This window comes from Microtus pennsylvanicus, chromosome 20 (assembly GCF_037038515.1).
Source record: "Microtus pennsylvanicus isolate mMicPen1 chromosome 20, mMicPen1.hap1, whole genome shotgun sequence".
Lineage (NCBI taxonomy): Eukaryota > Metazoa > Chordata > Mammalia > Rodentia > Cricetidae > Microtus > Microtus pennsylvanicus.
In genome coordinates this window covers 34,453,409-34,470,514 of record NC_134598.1, presented here as the reverse complement: position 1 = coordinate 34,470,514, position 17,106 = coordinate 34,453,409, and the positions used below count along the sequence as shown (strand labels likewise).

Below are 17,106 nucleotides of genomic sequence, written 5' to 3'. Positions count from 1 at the left end.
ACGCGTGCACAGCACACAGCACTCACTTCCACGGCCTTCCTCTTCTTCCGGAGCGCCCTCTTCTCACTAGCCTGCTTCTGGACAGAGGCAAAGGCCAGCGAGAAGCTCTCGAGCCCAACCAGCTTTCTGAGTAATTCTATGATTTCCTGGGATAGATTCTTCAGCAGAGGATCTAATCACACAGAAGAAAGATGAGAGGCAGTCACACGTCAAAACATTTCAACTCCCGTGGCATCATGACTGTTATCACTCAACACAAATCCACGGCCCCCGAGCTCTGAGGTGGGAGGGTTTGGCACCTGTAGAGTCCCCCTTAGCCAGAACGCAAGAGGAGACCAGACTCTAGGAGGCCCAGCTCTCAACAGGAACCTGGCTGCTGGGTTTCCTCTGTGAGCCTGTGCAGCTCTGCAGATGCAGAAGACGTTAAGGCAGCATGTTTCTCCAGCCTCCAGCGCACAGGTCAGAGCCTAGCCGTGCTCTCTCTCCCATCCTCCCTTTCTCTTTCTAAAATGCAACTCAGCCACACAGTTGCATTGTCTTAAATACATGGGAATCCATTAAGATGTATCCGAGGGCCTGACCCACAGACTGGACTGTATTTAGTGTCAAATACACGAGGCACTAAAGAATACCACTTTATCACGAAGTACAGCGAGCTAAAGATGAATGAGGCTGAACAGCTGAAGGCGCCTCATTGGGTGGTGACAAGGACAAACGTTTGCCAACACTCTGGAGGCAGAGGCAGGTGGGTCTCTGTGAGTTCGGAGCCAGCGTGGTCTACAGAGCGAGTTCCAGGACAGTCAAGGATACATAGAGAAACCCTGGCTAAAAACAAAACACAACAACCCCAGGCTCCTCTGAAAGTGACTTACTAGAGCATTAGAAACACCAACCTCAGGACCAACTGCTAAGGTCTCTATGAAATCACAGACTGTTGCTCTATACTTACTTAAGCCAGAAATTAAAAAAACATTAAATTGTGAGGTATTTGTGAATAAGCAAGATATGAAAACTTGGGAATCTAATACCAAATCTAACAGAACCACTTCGTTTCAAATCTAACACCAAATCTGCTCCATTTGTCTTATTTATTTAGTTTTTTGAGAGAACTCTCTTCCTCTGGGAGCTTCCAGCGTGCTGGGATTACAGCACGCAGCACCACCTGTCCACTGCGAGGTTTAGGAATACCTTAGAAGCTGCCTCCGAGGGTAGAGTCATCATTCTATAGAAGCCAAACATTTTCTCACCCCTTTCAGACAGCGTTTCACTGTGTAGTCCTGGTTGGCCTTAAAGTTATCAAGTTCCACCTGCCTCACAAGTCACACCCGATGACACCCGCTTTTTGCCATGATTGGAAGCATACAGAAGGTTCATTGAATAAATGAAAAATATGTTTGTCATTAAATGTTTTCTTCCTTAAACTGTAGTAGGAAGGAAGACAGGAAGGAAGGGGTCCCAGTGTGCAAAAGGACAGGCAGCAGGGTACCTTGCTCCGAGTAGGTGCTGTTGAGTTCCCGAAACAGAGGTGCGATGATCTCTGGAAGGTAGGGCTGGACCCGGTCTACTCCAAGGTCCACAGCTACTGCACCGAGAAACTTAAAGATGCAGGTTCTCTGAAAGAAGAAATCTTGCTTGAACTGTCTCTGCTCACTCAGTCACACCAACAGTGTTCAGCTGAAAAGCCCAGCTCACTCTTTTTTGAGACAGACATTGTTGCAATTTTAGGTTCAAAATACAAAGTCCCAAGGATCCAAAAGTCTCACCAATAACATATACACATTCAACAAGAAACCCCAAGCCCCAAAACAAACACCCCAAATCAAAACTCACTAAGAAAATATTGGATGTTGTAACTTACTCCTATAATAAATCTAGCACTTGGGAGGCGAAGGCAGGAGGATTGCTACAGTAAGGACAAGTTTCAGACCAGCCTGAGATACAAAACAAGCACCAGGTAAATGGGTTAGAGCCTGTGTCAAGAAACCCTGTCTCTAAAAACGAAAAAAACAAAAAAACAAAACTCCAAAACCAAATCTGTGTCAAAAACCAAGAGGCTAGCGTCTGGGAGAGAGGCAGACAGGTCTCTGTTAATCCAAGCCTCCCTGGCTGAGCTGAGGCCCTGTTTCAGACAGCAACAACAAAACACACGAACAACAGAGACTTTAATCGCCTGCGGCACCTTTAAGGGGTTTCTAGGAGTATAAGCAGCTTCCAGCTTAGCCGTCCGGGCCAGCTTCTGGATCAGCCACAGCAGCGTGGCCGGCTTGCTGGGCTCTTCCTTCTCTTCCCCGTCCAACTCCGTCCTTCCGTCTGCACCAGCCTCGTCTTCTGCCACCTCTGTGGCCAGAGCATCTTCTAGCGCGTCCTGTTCTTCCAAGTCTTTCAACTCTCCTTGCTTGTTCCCAGAATCAGGTTCCAGTAAATACAAGACTTTTGCTATGAACAGTAAGTTCTTAACAACCTTAAAGAAGGGAGAGGGGAGGAGGTTAGATCTGGAGACGAGCAAGGCGTGCTGAGTCCTAACCTAACACGCAGGGGACAGAATGGTGGGCACAGCGCCATTACCCCATGGCTGCTTTACGTTAAGTCCTCCCATACAGTACCCAAATTCATTCTCCTGTAACTGTTGTCATTTTGCTTAGTTCTGTCTTTAAAGTCACAGAAGTAAAACATTTTCCCATCGAAGAAGCATTGCCATTTTATCTTGCACTAATTCTCTGAACCTAATTATGCAGAAATAATACGCACTGATTCACTGAATCCACATTCAACTGTAAAGATCCCTCTGAGGTGTTGGTACCAGGAGAGAAACAGTTACAGTTACACCAATATAAAATGTCACTAGCGGTCAGCCAGGATTCAACAGTCCTTAGCCTTCAATGCCAAGTACTCCATCTCACCACCCACTGAACGGATCTCTACTCCTTCCCTGACCCGGCCATATGTAAAGCATGCTAAAGACAGGGTTTCTCTGTGCAAGAGCCCTGGTTGTCCTGGAACTTGCTCTGCAGACCTGGCTGGCCTCACACTGATGCCGCCTTTCACCTCAGTCTCCCAACAGGACCACAGGCATGAGCTGTACCTGTACAGCGCATGTCATCTAATGGAAGTACAGGAACTATTTTAATGATGGACAGTGTTATCTGCTTTAGGGTCGGCCAGTGGCCAGTTCATTCATTTATTTTTCTTTTGCTGACGACAATCTTGTTCTTCAGGAGCTGCCCACCTTGCTTTTTGAGACAGGATCTTTTGGGGTCCTGGGGCTAGACTGGCTAGCCTCACTAAGGCTCGCTGATCTGCCCACCTGCCTTAGGGACAGCCAGTTTTTAGGTCAATCTTTCTCTTTAACCTCCAGGGATATGGTAAGGAGATTCAATACCAAGCTTTTCTAGAGTACTTAACCCATCCATCAACTGCTTTAAAGCTTCAGCCACAGAGCAGAACTGGTATTCTAAGTTCAGCAACTTCCTTCCCTATCATCCTCACTGGGAATGGTGATAAGGCCAAGTTATTCCAATACTGCCCCAGAGTCAACAAGACATGGATGTACAACGACACATCCTGGAGTGGATCGTTACATTTTACCAAATATTAAAGTTCGTTGATAGCAAAAGAAATCAAATAACAGCTGGGTGGTGGCGGTATACACTCTTAATCCCAGCATGCTGGAGGTAGAGACTGGGGGATCTCGGAATTTGAGATCAGTCTGGTTTACAGAGCTAGTTCTAGGACAGTCAGAGCTGTTGCACAGAGAAACCCTGTCTATGTCTAGAAACCCCTCACCCCACAAAAAGAAAGAAAGCAAATAACAAATGTAAAAATGTAAGCGTATTTATTCTTAGTCTGTCAGGAGACCAGCTGGCTGCTTCTCTCACACGAGTCCACACTCTTACCTGTTCTCCCAGGGTCTCGTCTAAGAATTTGGAATGCAGCTGGTGGCAGGAAGCCAGAGAGATACTCTTCATCTATGAGAAGAAGGGGACATGAGCAGACAGACAACATTGTTGGCTGTTAAAGCAGCTGGGAGTGTGGACACACCTGAAACCCGAGCACACCAGGAGGCTGAAGCCAGAGGAGTGCGGGCAATTTAAGGCCAGTCTGGGAGACACAGTGAGTTCCAGAACAACTTTAGGTCACACAGTGAGACCGTGTCCCAAAACCAAACAACACTCCTCAAAACTCTTAGTGTGCAGCAAGTTGCCGGCTGGCGTTTCTCCCACCCACGGGCCAGCCCAGGGGATAACCATAAACCAGAGGAAACATCTCACACGGGTCAGAAGGGAAGGACAAGGGTTTAGGGAAACTTTACCTGACGAACAAAACATACAAGGCAACAACACCAAAACCCAAGCCAGGCATGGAGGAACACAAGTCTTGGGACTTGGGAGGACAGGACAGAAGGATCTTGGTAAATTTCAGGTCAGCCTGATTTTAGGCTAACCAGGGCTACATAGTGAGACTCAGTCTTAAAACAAAGCAACTCCCCCCCCCCCCCCCCCCCCCACCACACACACAAGGGTACCTTTTGGTCAAGGTCACTTGTTAGGAACCTGACTGCTACAGGCTCCGTGGGCTTTTTTTTGGCCTTTTTGCTCTTCCATTTTTGAACGAGCTCTTCCGGTTGACAAGATGCAAAGAGCAACCCAAAAATCTGGGCGGCCGTGAGCCACACCCAGTTGTGCGGATGTCTGAGGTGCGCGTGTACGTGACCTGAAAGAGCAACGTGCATTCTCAGCTGCCTCGCGCTTTTCCGAGTCCCTGGCGGCAAACATGATGCGCGTAGGCATCTTACGTGCTGGGACTGAGGAGCCAAAGAGGAAAATAACTGCCCTGTTTTCCAGACAACAGAAGTTATGGAGACACAACACAGGAAAGAATTCTAAAACTGACTCTGCCTACTGACTGTTGCTGAAGGAATACATGAAACCCAGCCCCCTATAAACCACATCTTAGCAGAGCTGGGGGAGCGCAGGGGAAGAAGGAAGGAGGAGCTGGTAGCAGCTCTGTATGAAGTAAATCACATAGCACCCGGATTTCTGCAACATTTGCCTTTCCAAAACTGACTCCCAATTTTTGTTTCATAAATGAAATGTACTAGTGAGAAAAAAATACCCCTCAAAAAATAACTTTCCAGTGTAATAATCTGATGGGCTCCTTTGTTTTTTCCTTATGAACTTACATTTACTTTCTGTACTGTTCTTGCTCAGATTTCAAGTATTTCCAATAATTTTATCACAGTTACTGCATTGTTAAATAAAATACTTACTCCAGATTTTATTCAATGTCTCGGAGGGCTTGGTGAAGTGAATAATGTTACATTCCTTGACGAGTTTGCTTATCAGCGTGAGAAAACCAAACAGCAGGCGATCTGCAGCTTTTTCCTCCATCTCCTCTATGATCTAAACACAGGATGAGCGCGTGCCAGTTAACGGAATGGCCTGGAAGCACCCAGTACATGCGCTCCGCAGCATGTCTGTCTCTAGCAGGTTTCCTAACCACGGCAACGGAGATTATCCCCCCAGCCACTTACCAATGACACCACTGCAAGTCCACCCTCCACTTGTGATAATAACCAAAACTGTTTTTGGGTACTGCCAATTGTACCCGTGGTAAGACGCCCTGAGCGCCTCCGATCTTCACATACAGGGAAGGCCGCTTACTTTACTTCAGAGACAGCGTCTCACTGTGCATCAGCACAGCACGCTGCCCTTGCTTGTTTTGGTGGTGCTGGGGTCCTGGGCATGCTGGTAAGCACTCTTTCAATGAAATACACCCTTAACCCCTAGGCCCCATTTTCAAAAGCTCCAGCTGCACTGGATTCTTGTTTTTTCCTTAAGAAAACCGCATTTCAATGTAGCATTAGCAACGCAACCGAGTGCTTTCGTAAACTCTTCCCAAGTTCTAGTACCTAGCAAATCACTTACGTCTTTAAAGTTCTCAGGATCCACCTCCTTTTCAATCACAGGAAGAAGAGTTCCAAGCCTTCTCTCGAAATCAACTCCTTCACTCTCCACGAATAAGCCACAGGCCAGGGCAGCTAGCTGTCGGTTTAATCGCTACCCAGAACAAAGCACAGCAAGATGCAGAATTACAGAAAGAAGGCAGGCAGTGTCAACAGCAGAGTCAGTAAGAGAGAAACAGCACGCCATCCCTTCTATGCAGGTCCTGGCTTCACGTATGTCTATTTACCTGGGGGTGAGCAGGTGTGGACAGCAGGGAACTAGAAAAGGGCTGGCCCGTGAGAGACGGAAAGGAGGGTAAGGGAGGGACAGGAGGATAACATAGTAACTTCATGTAAGAGGGAAAGGGGGAGCTGCTAGGGTGCGAAGGTCCAAGTCAGATGGGGGCCAGAGTGGGTGGAGGATCAACGAAACCAAGCATGGATGAAACTATAGTTTTCAAACAAGAGAAGAAAATAAATGAAATCATAGCTGAAGTCCTTAGAAGACGGCCAGCAGCGACGGTGAGTGTTGATGGGAAGGATGTGAGCTCTGTGTTCTGGAAACTGCAGAACACAGCAGCGCAGAACCAGGGCATTCGTGCACTGGGGGCCGAGTCTGGTTAATATTAATGGTTTTGCGCACAGCTGGTTTTTCTGTCTCTCTCTGCAGCTTCTTAGGCTCCAGGAGACTGGGAGCATACTATCTACGTGACGACACACCAACAAGGCTGTCTGGGACAGGCTGTGTCAACAGTGCCCCTAGCATGTGTTCTGGTGTAAACTATGCACAAAAGCTAACACGTGACCAAAAGCAACACTGACCTTTTTCGCTCCAAACCAGGAGGTGACCAGACCGAAGAGCCAGTCCCTCTTCTCGAGGCTGACCTTGCCGAGCAGGGATTTGATGGCCATGGAAGCCATCCTCTTGCACATGGCAGAGCCATCGTTCACCATCATCAGGCAAAGAGGGATGAAGAACATCCCGCAGTTGTCATGGAGCAGGCCCTACGGGAGAACAGGCACTGGTGAGACCGCCGGGATGGGACAGCAATGGATACCTAACAGTGAGAGCCAGAGCTTCCGGGGTCCCGGGTAAACAGTACCTGAGGGAAGGTGTCAAAGAGATAGGCAATCATTTCCAAGGCGGATTCTCTTCCAGTTTCATGTTCATAACTAGGGTGAGAACATTAGGTGGACTCAGTATCTCGTGATTACTTTCAAATTAAAACAGCAGCTTGTCACTTATTTCTTGAAGAACTGGGAACTACCCCATTCTCCCAAGGCCAATGACTTCACAGACCATAGAGCTAAACCTTGCACAGAAGCATCAGGGGCGCCAAGAGCAAGAGTGCAGAGAAACTGCCAGCACGCTCAGGCCGTCCTGGCCAGACAGGCAGCACATTAAAGGGAAGAGGAAGCACACCCCTCTGTTCCTGTGTCTGCACTTACTTCAGTTGAGCAAGCAGGAATTCCAAGTTTGGTCTCAATTTATCACCGAGGGGATAGTCAAGAATGTATTTCAGAAAAACCTAAGAATGAAACACAGCTGATTATCCAGATTTCAGTTTACCCAGCAATCCTCAGGATTGCTGCCCTCCTGCCCTCGAAGCTTGAGTCTCAGAACACAGCAACAGCATCGTACAAAGCAGTCTTCAGAATCCAGAGGATGCCCTCTAACTGTAACAGCAAGGCTAGCAGGTGTGGCCCAACCCTTACTATGGTAATTAGTTCTCTCTACACACCTGTCTGCACTGGACCCTGGCAGGCTCGTTCTGCGCAGAAATTGCCAAGCTGGATACTTTCCGCATGATGTCATCAATTTCTGGGACCAGTAATTTTCTTGATAAAATAGCCTAAAACATTAAGTGAAAAGACAAACAAATTTCATCCACCGATGGATATAATAGGTAGGCCCGATGTTAAAGCAGTCACAGGCAGCTTTCAGTCACAATGACAATAACCAAAAGAAAAAGTACAGACTTACAAGGGTTGATCAATAAGCACAACAGCAAAAAGATCCTCCAATATGATAAACTAGAACACATGATTCTGTCCAGAGCTCTGCAGGCTTGGGTATGTATGTAAGTACACACATGTGTATGTATGCATGCATGCAATGCCAGGGATTGAACCCAGGGGCTTTCCAACCTAAGGAAATGTCTTATCACTGAGACAAATCCCCAGCCCCTTTGAAAAGGTCACTGTAGACCTCATGTTTCAATACTATGTTAGGGGCAGGAGAGATGGCTCAGAGGTTAAGAGCACTGGCTGTTCTTCCAGAGGTCTAAGATTAATTCCCAGCACAACCGCCAATAACTGTGGTCTCATGGGATCCAATGCTCTTGTCTGGTGTGCACACATACATGCAGACAAAATACCCATATACGTAACAAATAATTCTTTTTAAAAATGCTCTATTAGCTTACACCTATGAAAATCACAATAACTTTTATCAATTCTTTAACTTCAGAAGTTCAAGTAGTATGCTCCATATTATTCTCAGGATTTGATGCGCATACATAAACGCCCCAAGCCAACATCTGGCAACACCGTACCTTGAGAAGACCAAAGGCAGTGGCCTGTCTTGTGGTGTCATAAATGTCTTCCTCAGCGTACGCCAGGAGAACCTGAAGCTGTTTCTCACTTATCTGGCAGGACTTGACTTTCTTGACCACGATGGTCACACACTGTAAGTCACAAGAGTGAGTCAGCAGCAGCCCCCCAAAGTGAGGTCTAAGGAAATGAGAAGGCCTCAACGACACCTAGGAAACAAATCTGACTGACGGATGGGATGTGGACCCAGTCCTGGCTCACTAAGGGCGACTGTTTCTCTCACCTTGAAACAATTCACTACCAGGTGGAAGTTCTGGCCCCGGGCAGCCCCCAGTCTTGCATAGTTCTTCAGCAAGAGGAAAAGGTGCTTGGTCAGCTGTCCTGCTTTTGTTTCTATGGAAGGCAGAGGGAACCGCAAGACCCAGATCAGGCACTGCAAAGCGCCCGTGATCACCTGAGAAAACAGAATGCAGAGCTATGGATGATTCGGGACACGGGCAAGTGGAGGTGAGGGACTATCTATCAGACTGTGCTGAGCCCATGGTGGGAGAATGAGCCACAGAATAAAAGCTTCTCACTCTTTACAAAAACGGCTTTTTAGATTTATTTATGTTATGTGTATAAATGAAAAGCCCATCAGATCCTCTGGAGCTGGAGTTACAGCTGGTTGTGAGTCACGTGGGTTCAGGGATAGACCTAGGTCCTCTGCAAGAGCAGTGCTCTTAACTGCTGAGCCATCTTTCCAGCCCCAAGTCAAGAAATGACCCCCATATCCTGGCAAGTGAAGGCAGAGCCTGAGCAGAAACAAAGGTGCTCACTTACCAAGTTCCTAAGGATTTGGGTAGACGGGACAACTTCAGGACTTAAGAAAAATTAACTTGCAATAGTTTTCTAGTTTCTAGAATGACAATACAGTGTAGCCATCTTTACCAAGTTTGTGTTCTATCTACAGCCACCCTGGGTATCCTTAAAGCCGCTACCACCACTGCTACCTTTGTTGTAGGAAGTTGGATCTCACGGTGATACCATGAGACTGTTAAGTTTACCTTGAATCAGGGGGCGGGGCTAACAACTAGCTGACCAGAATTGGCCATAGAGACGCCAGCAATCTGGACAGAGAAGACACACAGGAAGGAAAGAGCCAGAACTTGAATTTGGGCTTCCTTTTTGGTTATGGGACGAGTGAAGAGATGTGTTTCTTGCTGGATCTCTGGCCAAAAAGCAAGGTCAACTGGCTGCTTCTCGGCTTCTCTAACCTGGCAGTTTTCACCCCCTTATCTGTCCTCCAGTTTTTTGTGGGTAAATAGAACGACAGAGACTTAGTTTAAAACTATATATAGAGGCCATGGCAGAGCAGAGTGAGGCTGCAGGACCAGAGAGCCCTTCCGGCCACTGCCTGAGAGGCCAGTGGGATGCTGACATGACCAAATCCAGGGCCCTCCCATGCTAGGTAACTGTTTTGCCATGGATCTACATTACCAGTACATTGTGGGCATTATAAATACAAAGATAGCCATGGCGCACAAGCCTCTAATCTCACCACTTGGGAGGCCAAGGCAGGGAGATCTTGAGTTTGAGGCCAGCCTGGGCTAAACAGTTATGAGTCTGTTTCAACCCCCCAAAATAAATACACATACAACTTCTGTGTTAAGAAGAACTGGCTCAAAATTAGGTGTAAGAACAAGTACCATTTAATATAGAGAAGAACAAGGATGGAGAAAGGGTGTTGGTACTCCGTGCTTACAGACAGAATTCCTAAATTCACAGGGGTGAGAAAGCACTGCAATATCTGACATATCCCCTTCTAGTACCCTGGCACCCTCACTGGGCTGGATTATGAAGAGAAAGAAAGAGCCTGGTCACTGGACAGTGGTGGCAGCGCACACCTTTAATTCCAGCACTCGGGAGGCAGAGGCAGGTGTTTTCCTATGAGTTCAAGGCCAGCCTGCCTGGTCTACAGAGTGAGTTCCATGACAGGTTCCAAAGCTACACAGAGAAACCCTGTCTCAAAAAACCAAAAAAAAAAAAACAAAACCAAAAAACAAAAAACAAAAAAACAAAAAAAAAAAAACCCAAACAAACAAAAAACAAAACAAAAACCTTAGTCATTCATCATCTGAAAGTCCTGAGCTTCAATCTGAGACTTTAAGTGATGGCCTGTGTGACTGTGGAGAGGTGGGGGCTCCAGAGTCCCACAGACAGGTCAGGACTAGCTGCCAGCCCCAGCTTCCTCATGAAAATCGGCCTTGGGCTGGGTACAAATCTAAGCGGTGCAGCACTTGTTTACCGTGCACAAAAACCTAGGTTCATTAAAGCAAAATCTGGAGGCTGGAGATAGAGTTGGTTGCTCTTCAGAGGAAGGAGCCAGGTTTGGTTCCTAGAACCCACACCAAACAGCTCGCAACTGCCTGTAACTAGAATGTCAGGAAATCCAGCGCCTTCTTCTGGCTTCCTTGAGCGTTTATATATATCTCAGGAACGTGCAGGATCAGGATGGTGTCATTAAGGTAACGACAACGGTGAGCATATGAAGATGCAGATCACTGGCCTGGGGACACCACTGCAGGTGTCTTGAGAATCAGTTAGATACTTAAAAGGACTTAAACAGATGTGAGGGGCTCTCTACCAAACGGGACTTTATGTACACGCTGGGGCCCAAACCCAGTCCCCCTGCTCACACACCATGAACTTTGCTTACTGAGCTTTCTTCCCCCACGGGTTATCTTCAGTGAAGCAGACCGTGATGGCTGTACTATCCTTTATAAACTTGGTCCTCTCAAGAAGGACAGACAATCCACACGGACCACCCACCTTCACATCCTTGGCGTCCAGGCAGTTAATGAGGACTTCCACAAAAGGGTCCAACATTTCCAGCACATGCTCACTACTAGACTTGACCTTGGAAGTCTTCAGACTCAGATGCAGCAGCTAGAAGGGTTGAAGAAGAATTTGACATTATTTCCCCATAATACAAGGTGGGCGAGGTAAAGGAAGGGACTTGAAGAGACGAATGTAACGTTTCAAGATGCTTCTATTCAAAATAATAGAAGGAAATGAAGAAATCTAAGAAGTGAGCTCAGAAAGGCAAGGGTGTGGGAACTGAGCCTGAACTGAGATCTGAGATCTGTTCACCAAATGACCACTCAGCACCTACTGGACTCCAGGCCCTGGCTGGGTGCATGGCACAGCAGTGACCAAGACAGACCCGGTCCCTATCCTGAGGACTCTGAGCGAGGCACAGACTCAAGAGAGTGAGGTGGCTTTAGAGCGGAAGGGAAGCGAGGCTCACTGTAATATACGCTGAGAAGTAGGGGCCTGGAGCCTGAAGCCCGAAAGAACCAAGAAAACTAAGAACCTGTCAGCCACAGGAACTAAATGACCAGTTTTTAAAAAAAATCTCTTCATCAAAAAAAAAAAAATTGGGCCTAGAGAGGTGGCGCACACCTGTTATCCCAGCACTCAGGCTGAGGCAGGCAGACTGCTGCCAAGTGTTAGGCTAGCCTCGTCTATACAGAGAGATCTGGGTCAGCCAGGAGTGTCTAGTATTGGAAGTATTGGAAGAGACCAACAGTAACTCAACAAAGGCACCCTTCAGTGTGTCTGCAATGAATTCGCAGTGCAGCGTTTGTGCAGAGGCGAAGGGCACCCAGGACTCTGCAGAGGACTAAATAGGAAGTGAGGTGTAAGGGAGTCTCACCCGAAGACCAGACTCGATGAATATGTGCATGTTGGTTCTCTTGCTTACAACAGCCTTTGGCCCACCTCGGACTGGAACTGGGGGGAGCAGGAGGCAGCTCTGGGGTGGCAGCCGTGTGTCAGGCGCAGGGGCTGCTGGCTTCCTGTCAATCAATCACAGTGGAAGAGAAGAGAAAGAGCGCTGTCACTTGCTTCAGGGAAGCACTGCGACCTTGTGCAGACCTGGGCGGCACCATCAGGGCCCAGCTACTTTTGTTTTGTCTCCTGCCCTGCAGACAATGGAGGGCTGACAGGGTTACAGCAACCTCTAACAACAGAGGGTAGACTAAGGAGCGGAACTGAACGGAGAGGATACCCGGGGTTACAATTTGAAAATAAATGCCAAGGTCTCTTTTCAGAACACAGAGCAAAATCCAAAGAATGGGCATGAGAAATTTTTAGATCACTTAAGTTCTATATCTCTTTTAATCAGAACAGGAATGTATTTCAAATCTAGTTTGCCATTCAATAAATATTTAAAATAAAACCGGCACCAGAGAATTATATGAAAATAACTGGCTACTGTCTTTTAAACCACCTCATTAAGAGAAAAACAATCTTTCAAAAACTTTATCTTATTTTTTATATTCTGAGACAGGGTCTATCTGGCCTTGGGTGTCCTGGAACTCACTATGTGTACAGCCCAGGCTGGCCTTGAATTCAGAGACTCCGCTGCCTCTGTTTCTCAAGTATTGGGTTAAAGACATGCACCACTACACACGACAAAAACAGTATGTTGAAATTACCACTTGGAAGGTTCTCAGCCCAAACAGCACAAAGCTAAGAATTTTGCTGTCTAAGCTAGGCTGCATCAAATTTTCAACTCTTCTGCCTCTGCCTCCTGAGTATTGGGATGTCAGGCATCCACTGATGTGCTCAGTTAAACTTTTGTTTCACATTACAGCAGATTAAATTAATGCACTTCAGAGACAGTGACTGAAGTGGCTCCCCGGTAACTTACTTTTCCTTTTCCGTTAGCAGCGGCAGGTTTTCACTGACCAGACCGTAGCTGAGCAGGAGAAGAGACTCTGCTGTCATGTCTGGATTCACAATTAATCCTGCTATAATCCGGCGTAAGGTTTCGTGAACTTTCCGGGCAAGTTTTAAACTTGTGGTGTTTTGCAGGATCTAAATGAGCAAACAGAAGGACGTGTGCTGATGGATGGAGCCATGCTCTCATAGGCCGCAATGGCTCTTCCACGTAATGGCTTCCCGGTGTGCTCTTTCCTAACTAAAGACTGTACAGCACCACATCTTCAAACAGACACCACATATAAAACAAGTTGGTCACAACCCTGTGAACTGAAGTCTCCAAAAGAAAACCATCTACAAGGAACAACTAACTCCCCAGTGGTTGTGGAGAGCCTGACTGTTGCAGGCCCAGAAACAAATTATCTCAGGCTGTCTCTAGCCCACAAATGGCCATTACTGTGCACCCCCGTATTTGACCTCACATCCTTGTGGCTACTGTTACAATCCCTTAGGGGAACGTAGGACAGAGTGCCAGCTTCCACCAAGCCAAGGCTAAGATAACACAGTGGCTACTACAGGGGCTCTCCGCTCTATTGTAACTGACCTACCCAGTGTTTCCACAGCGTATTTCTGTCATTCATTCATCTATGTATGTTTCCTTGAGACAGAGTTTCTCTGTGTAGCCCTGGCAGTCCTGGAACTCACTCTGTGGCTCAGGCTGCCCCACCTGTGCCTTCCTCCCGAGTGCTGGCATTAAAGGTGTGCACCACCACCATCTGACCTACAAGCTATTTTTAAAAAGTCTTGATTACTTTGCTTCTTCTTTGACTATAACTTCATAAATCTGTTGCCATGTTGGAACATGGTATTTGAGGTAATGTGAATTCATGGTTACTCATTTACGGCTTCAGAATAATGAAGAACATCAAATCTCGCAATCCTTTGAGGGGAGAGCTGTGCTTTTCTGGCAGCCTCTGCTCTAGAGACGATCGCTGTGACTGGTATCTGTGCTCATGGATTCCTGCTGGTGAGGCTCAGGGCACAGTGCTGTAGGTATCTGCGAAGTGCACTAATGGGGGTGAATGGCAGGTGTGTGCACACGCACCCACACACCCCCAATCAATAAAACGCACAGTTGCTATTTAAAAGGAACCATGTGAATTAAGGACTGGGATGGCCAAGTTTTAGGAAAAACTCGGAAAGGCTTGATGGGAACTTGGGATCACCATCACCTCAGGAAAACACCCAGCCTTTCATTGCTTGAGCCCTTTCCATCTCAAAATACAGCCAACATCCTTAGGTCAGCACCAGATAAAATGAAGTGCACTCTGGTGACAGCCACCTACCACCAAGACATCTGGAGATAAGAGTAACCCGCTACATGGCGGTCGGCTCTAGTTTATTACATAAAGCTGTAAGAAAGTGAACCAGTAACATCACGGCTGCTATCACTTACACGGGCACGGCAAACAGTAAGAAAGGGGGTAAGTTAGAGCCCCCGTTCTCTCTGGGGCAAAAAGAGACAGCGGAAAGCAAGTGAAGAGCAGAGTGGTCTAGAACTAAATCCCGAGTCTCTGTAACCATGTTTCTTCCCACCCCTCCAGTCTCAATTTTCTACCTGTAACAGTGCTTAGAACATTTCTATTTCTTTCTAGTTATGTGTGTGAGTGTTTGGCCTGCATGCATACTTGTGCGCTCCCAGTGACCTTAAAGGCCAGAAGGTGTCAGATCCCTTGAACTGTAGTTATAGAAGGCTGCCCTGTGGGAGCTGGGAATTGAACCCATGTCTTCTGGAAGAGCAGACAGTGTTCGTAAACACTGAATCATCTTCCTAGCGCCCATGTTTCAAATATTCAATGGCAGCATTCTTCTGCTTGGTGATACGGGAGCTGTTTTAGGTCCAAAGACACGGAGGTAAAATTCGTTCACTCTCCAACTCTTGCGCCTTTCCTTTGACATCTTTTCCCCATCAAGGACGCTGATTGGCTGACCACGGCACCTAAGTCAAGGCTGAAACTCACGGGACTTGTCTGTTAAGCGCAAAGGCAACCCAGGAGAATCATGGACAGTGTTTGCCCTGAAAGACTCTTTCGGGAGCTCAGACAGAATGTTCGGCATTCCTGGATCTCGCTCCTTACCTCTTTTAATGGGAGAATAAGTTTTGTGACCTGATCTTTTCCGACAAACTTGCCCAGGATTTCGTAAGAATCGTAACTCTTGCTCCTCCGCGCCTCCATGACTTTGGACAGAATCTGCTTTACCTCCTTCTCTTCCGCCAGGGCACCGAACAATTCGTGGTTAAAAATCTTTGGAAGGAAGGACAAGTGGCAGAGATGAGCACTCAGCAAGGCAGGCCCACACAAGAAGTCTGGGCAGTGCGCCCTCTGCAGGACCCCAGCAGAGCTAGGCTGGATGGCCTCAAATGGGAGGAAGGGAGCTTTTGCTAGGGCACGCACACACATTTTCAATGCACTTTAGAAACCAGTTCAGAAACACAAGAACCAACCCAGAGCAACAAGCTGAGGTCCAGAAAGCCTCAGATTTGCAATTTAATCATTGCAAAAAATATAAATTTTGAAATTGAGACTCAAAAATTAGAGCCTACATTCTAAAATTGTCGTGTCAAGTTTATTATATTGCTAATCCTACCTCCCAAATCATTTAAAACTATTTAAGTTAAGCATTACTTTTTAAATATTATAAAGCTCTGATTGAAGGTACTTTTAGCTTTTTCAACAAATCCATGATGTATCTTTGATTACTCCTTTAACCTGGATTACTGGAGATAACTGGAAATTTTCATTTATTTCAAATGCTGTTGACATGAAATGCCAACATTTTGAAAAAGGTTAAACCAACTTATACCTAGCAACAATAGAATGCCCATCGCAATGAAGGCGTAGCCTTTCCAACTTCCATTAATCTAAAACACACAGACAGTAAATTCCATGCGTGTGTGTGTGTGTGTGTGTTTGCACAAGTGTGTGCATGTGTATTGAGGTTTAAACCTGGGGGGGGCCCTTCTACATACTAAGCACCCACCAATGAGTGAAGCCTTGCATTCTATTTCCATTTTGACAGTCTATTTTTATTTCTTACTTGTGAACTGCTAAAATGACCACTGCCCACTCAGGGAAAGCAGAACTGCATCCTGCGAATCTTACCTCAGTCATTACTGGTAGACAGGGGTCTAAGTCCCCAACTTGCAGCTTGCCGGTGAGGCCTTGCAGCAATGTGTAGACAGTGAAAGTGAGCACGTGGACCTGAGACGAGAGACACAGTCAGAATGGAAATGGCTATGAGGGTGCTGGCCGTAACTCAAGGGTCCTTGTGTTAGTTACTGCTCAGAGCAGTTGAGACATGCTCCCACAGGTCACCACTGAAGGCCCTCTGACAGGACAGTTTTGTATAAAATACAGTGTGTGCAGAAACAACCGGTGTGCTCAGGTGCCTCAGGGACTGGTGAAGGAAAGGGCACTCAGAGATATACACAAACTGCTGAGAAACAGACCAGTCTTTAAAGCAGCCGAAAGAAGAGCGTGTTACTTGGAAGGGAGCAAACAGAACAGCTCAGCACAAAGAGTGGTACAATGCTTTTAAAATGGTAGAATTCCATAGTCAGGAATGAAGGTGAGATAAAGGCCTCCCAGAAGAAAGGAAGTGAGACCCCACTGCCTCCAGCCCCACACTCCACGCGATTGCTACAGGGAGTTCTCCAGGTTGAAGGAGCATTAGCAGACATGCCCAGAGAACAAAGAAGCAATGTGACCATCTAGGGTGGAACTACTTCCCGCCTCTGACTCTTTTCAATGTATTCGACTACTGAAAACAAAGTTACCTTACTGTGTGAAGTTCTCAAAGACAAAAGCAACGATAATACAGGAGGAGAAGACCTACGTGGTGGT

The 17,106-nt window shown here is 46.8% G+C and overlaps 1 protein-coding gene across 1 annotated transcript in view; it reads right to left on the bottom strand.

The window, feature by feature from the left end:
- Utp20 (UTP20 small subunit processome component) overlaps window positions 1-17,106 on the bottom strand; it is an 82,046-nt gene that overhangs the window by 428 nt on the left and 64,512 nt on the right. Inside the window, exons 44-61 of the mRNA XM_075954385.1 lie at window positions 16,366-16,464; window positions 15,340-15,507; window positions 13,191-13,357; window positions 12,192-12,333; window positions 11,306-11,422; window positions 8,778-8,948; window positions 8,497-8,628; window positions 7,684-7,794; window positions 7,391-7,470; window positions 7,045-7,114; window positions 6,764-6,946; window positions 5,925-6,056; window positions 5,267-5,399; window positions 4,523-4,710; window positions 3,894-3,965; window positions 2,180-2,461; window positions 1,487-1,613; window positions 27-172 (exon numbers count right to left, since the gene is read on the bottom strand). Coding sequence (XP_075810500.1) covers window positions 27-172; window positions 1,487-1,613; window positions 2,180-2,461; window positions 3,894-3,965; window positions 4,523-4,710; window positions 5,267-5,399; window positions 5,925-6,056; window positions 6,764-6,946; window positions 7,045-7,114; window positions 7,391-7,470; window positions 7,684-7,794; window positions 8,497-8,628; window positions 8,778-8,948; window positions 11,306-11,422; window positions 12,192-12,333; window positions 13,191-13,357; window positions 15,340-15,507; window positions 16,366-16,464 — 2,520 coding nt within the window. The remainder of the gene's footprint in view (window positions 1-26; window positions 173-1,486; window positions 1,614-2,179; window positions 2,462-3,893; window positions 3,966-4,522; window positions 4,711-5,266; window positions 5,400-5,924; window positions 6,057-6,763; window positions 6,947-7,044; window positions 7,115-7,390; window positions 7,471-7,683; window positions 7,795-8,496; window positions 8,629-8,777; window positions 8,949-11,305; window positions 11,423-12,191; window positions 12,334-13,190; window positions 13,358-15,339; window positions 15,508-16,365; window positions 16,465-17,106) is intronic.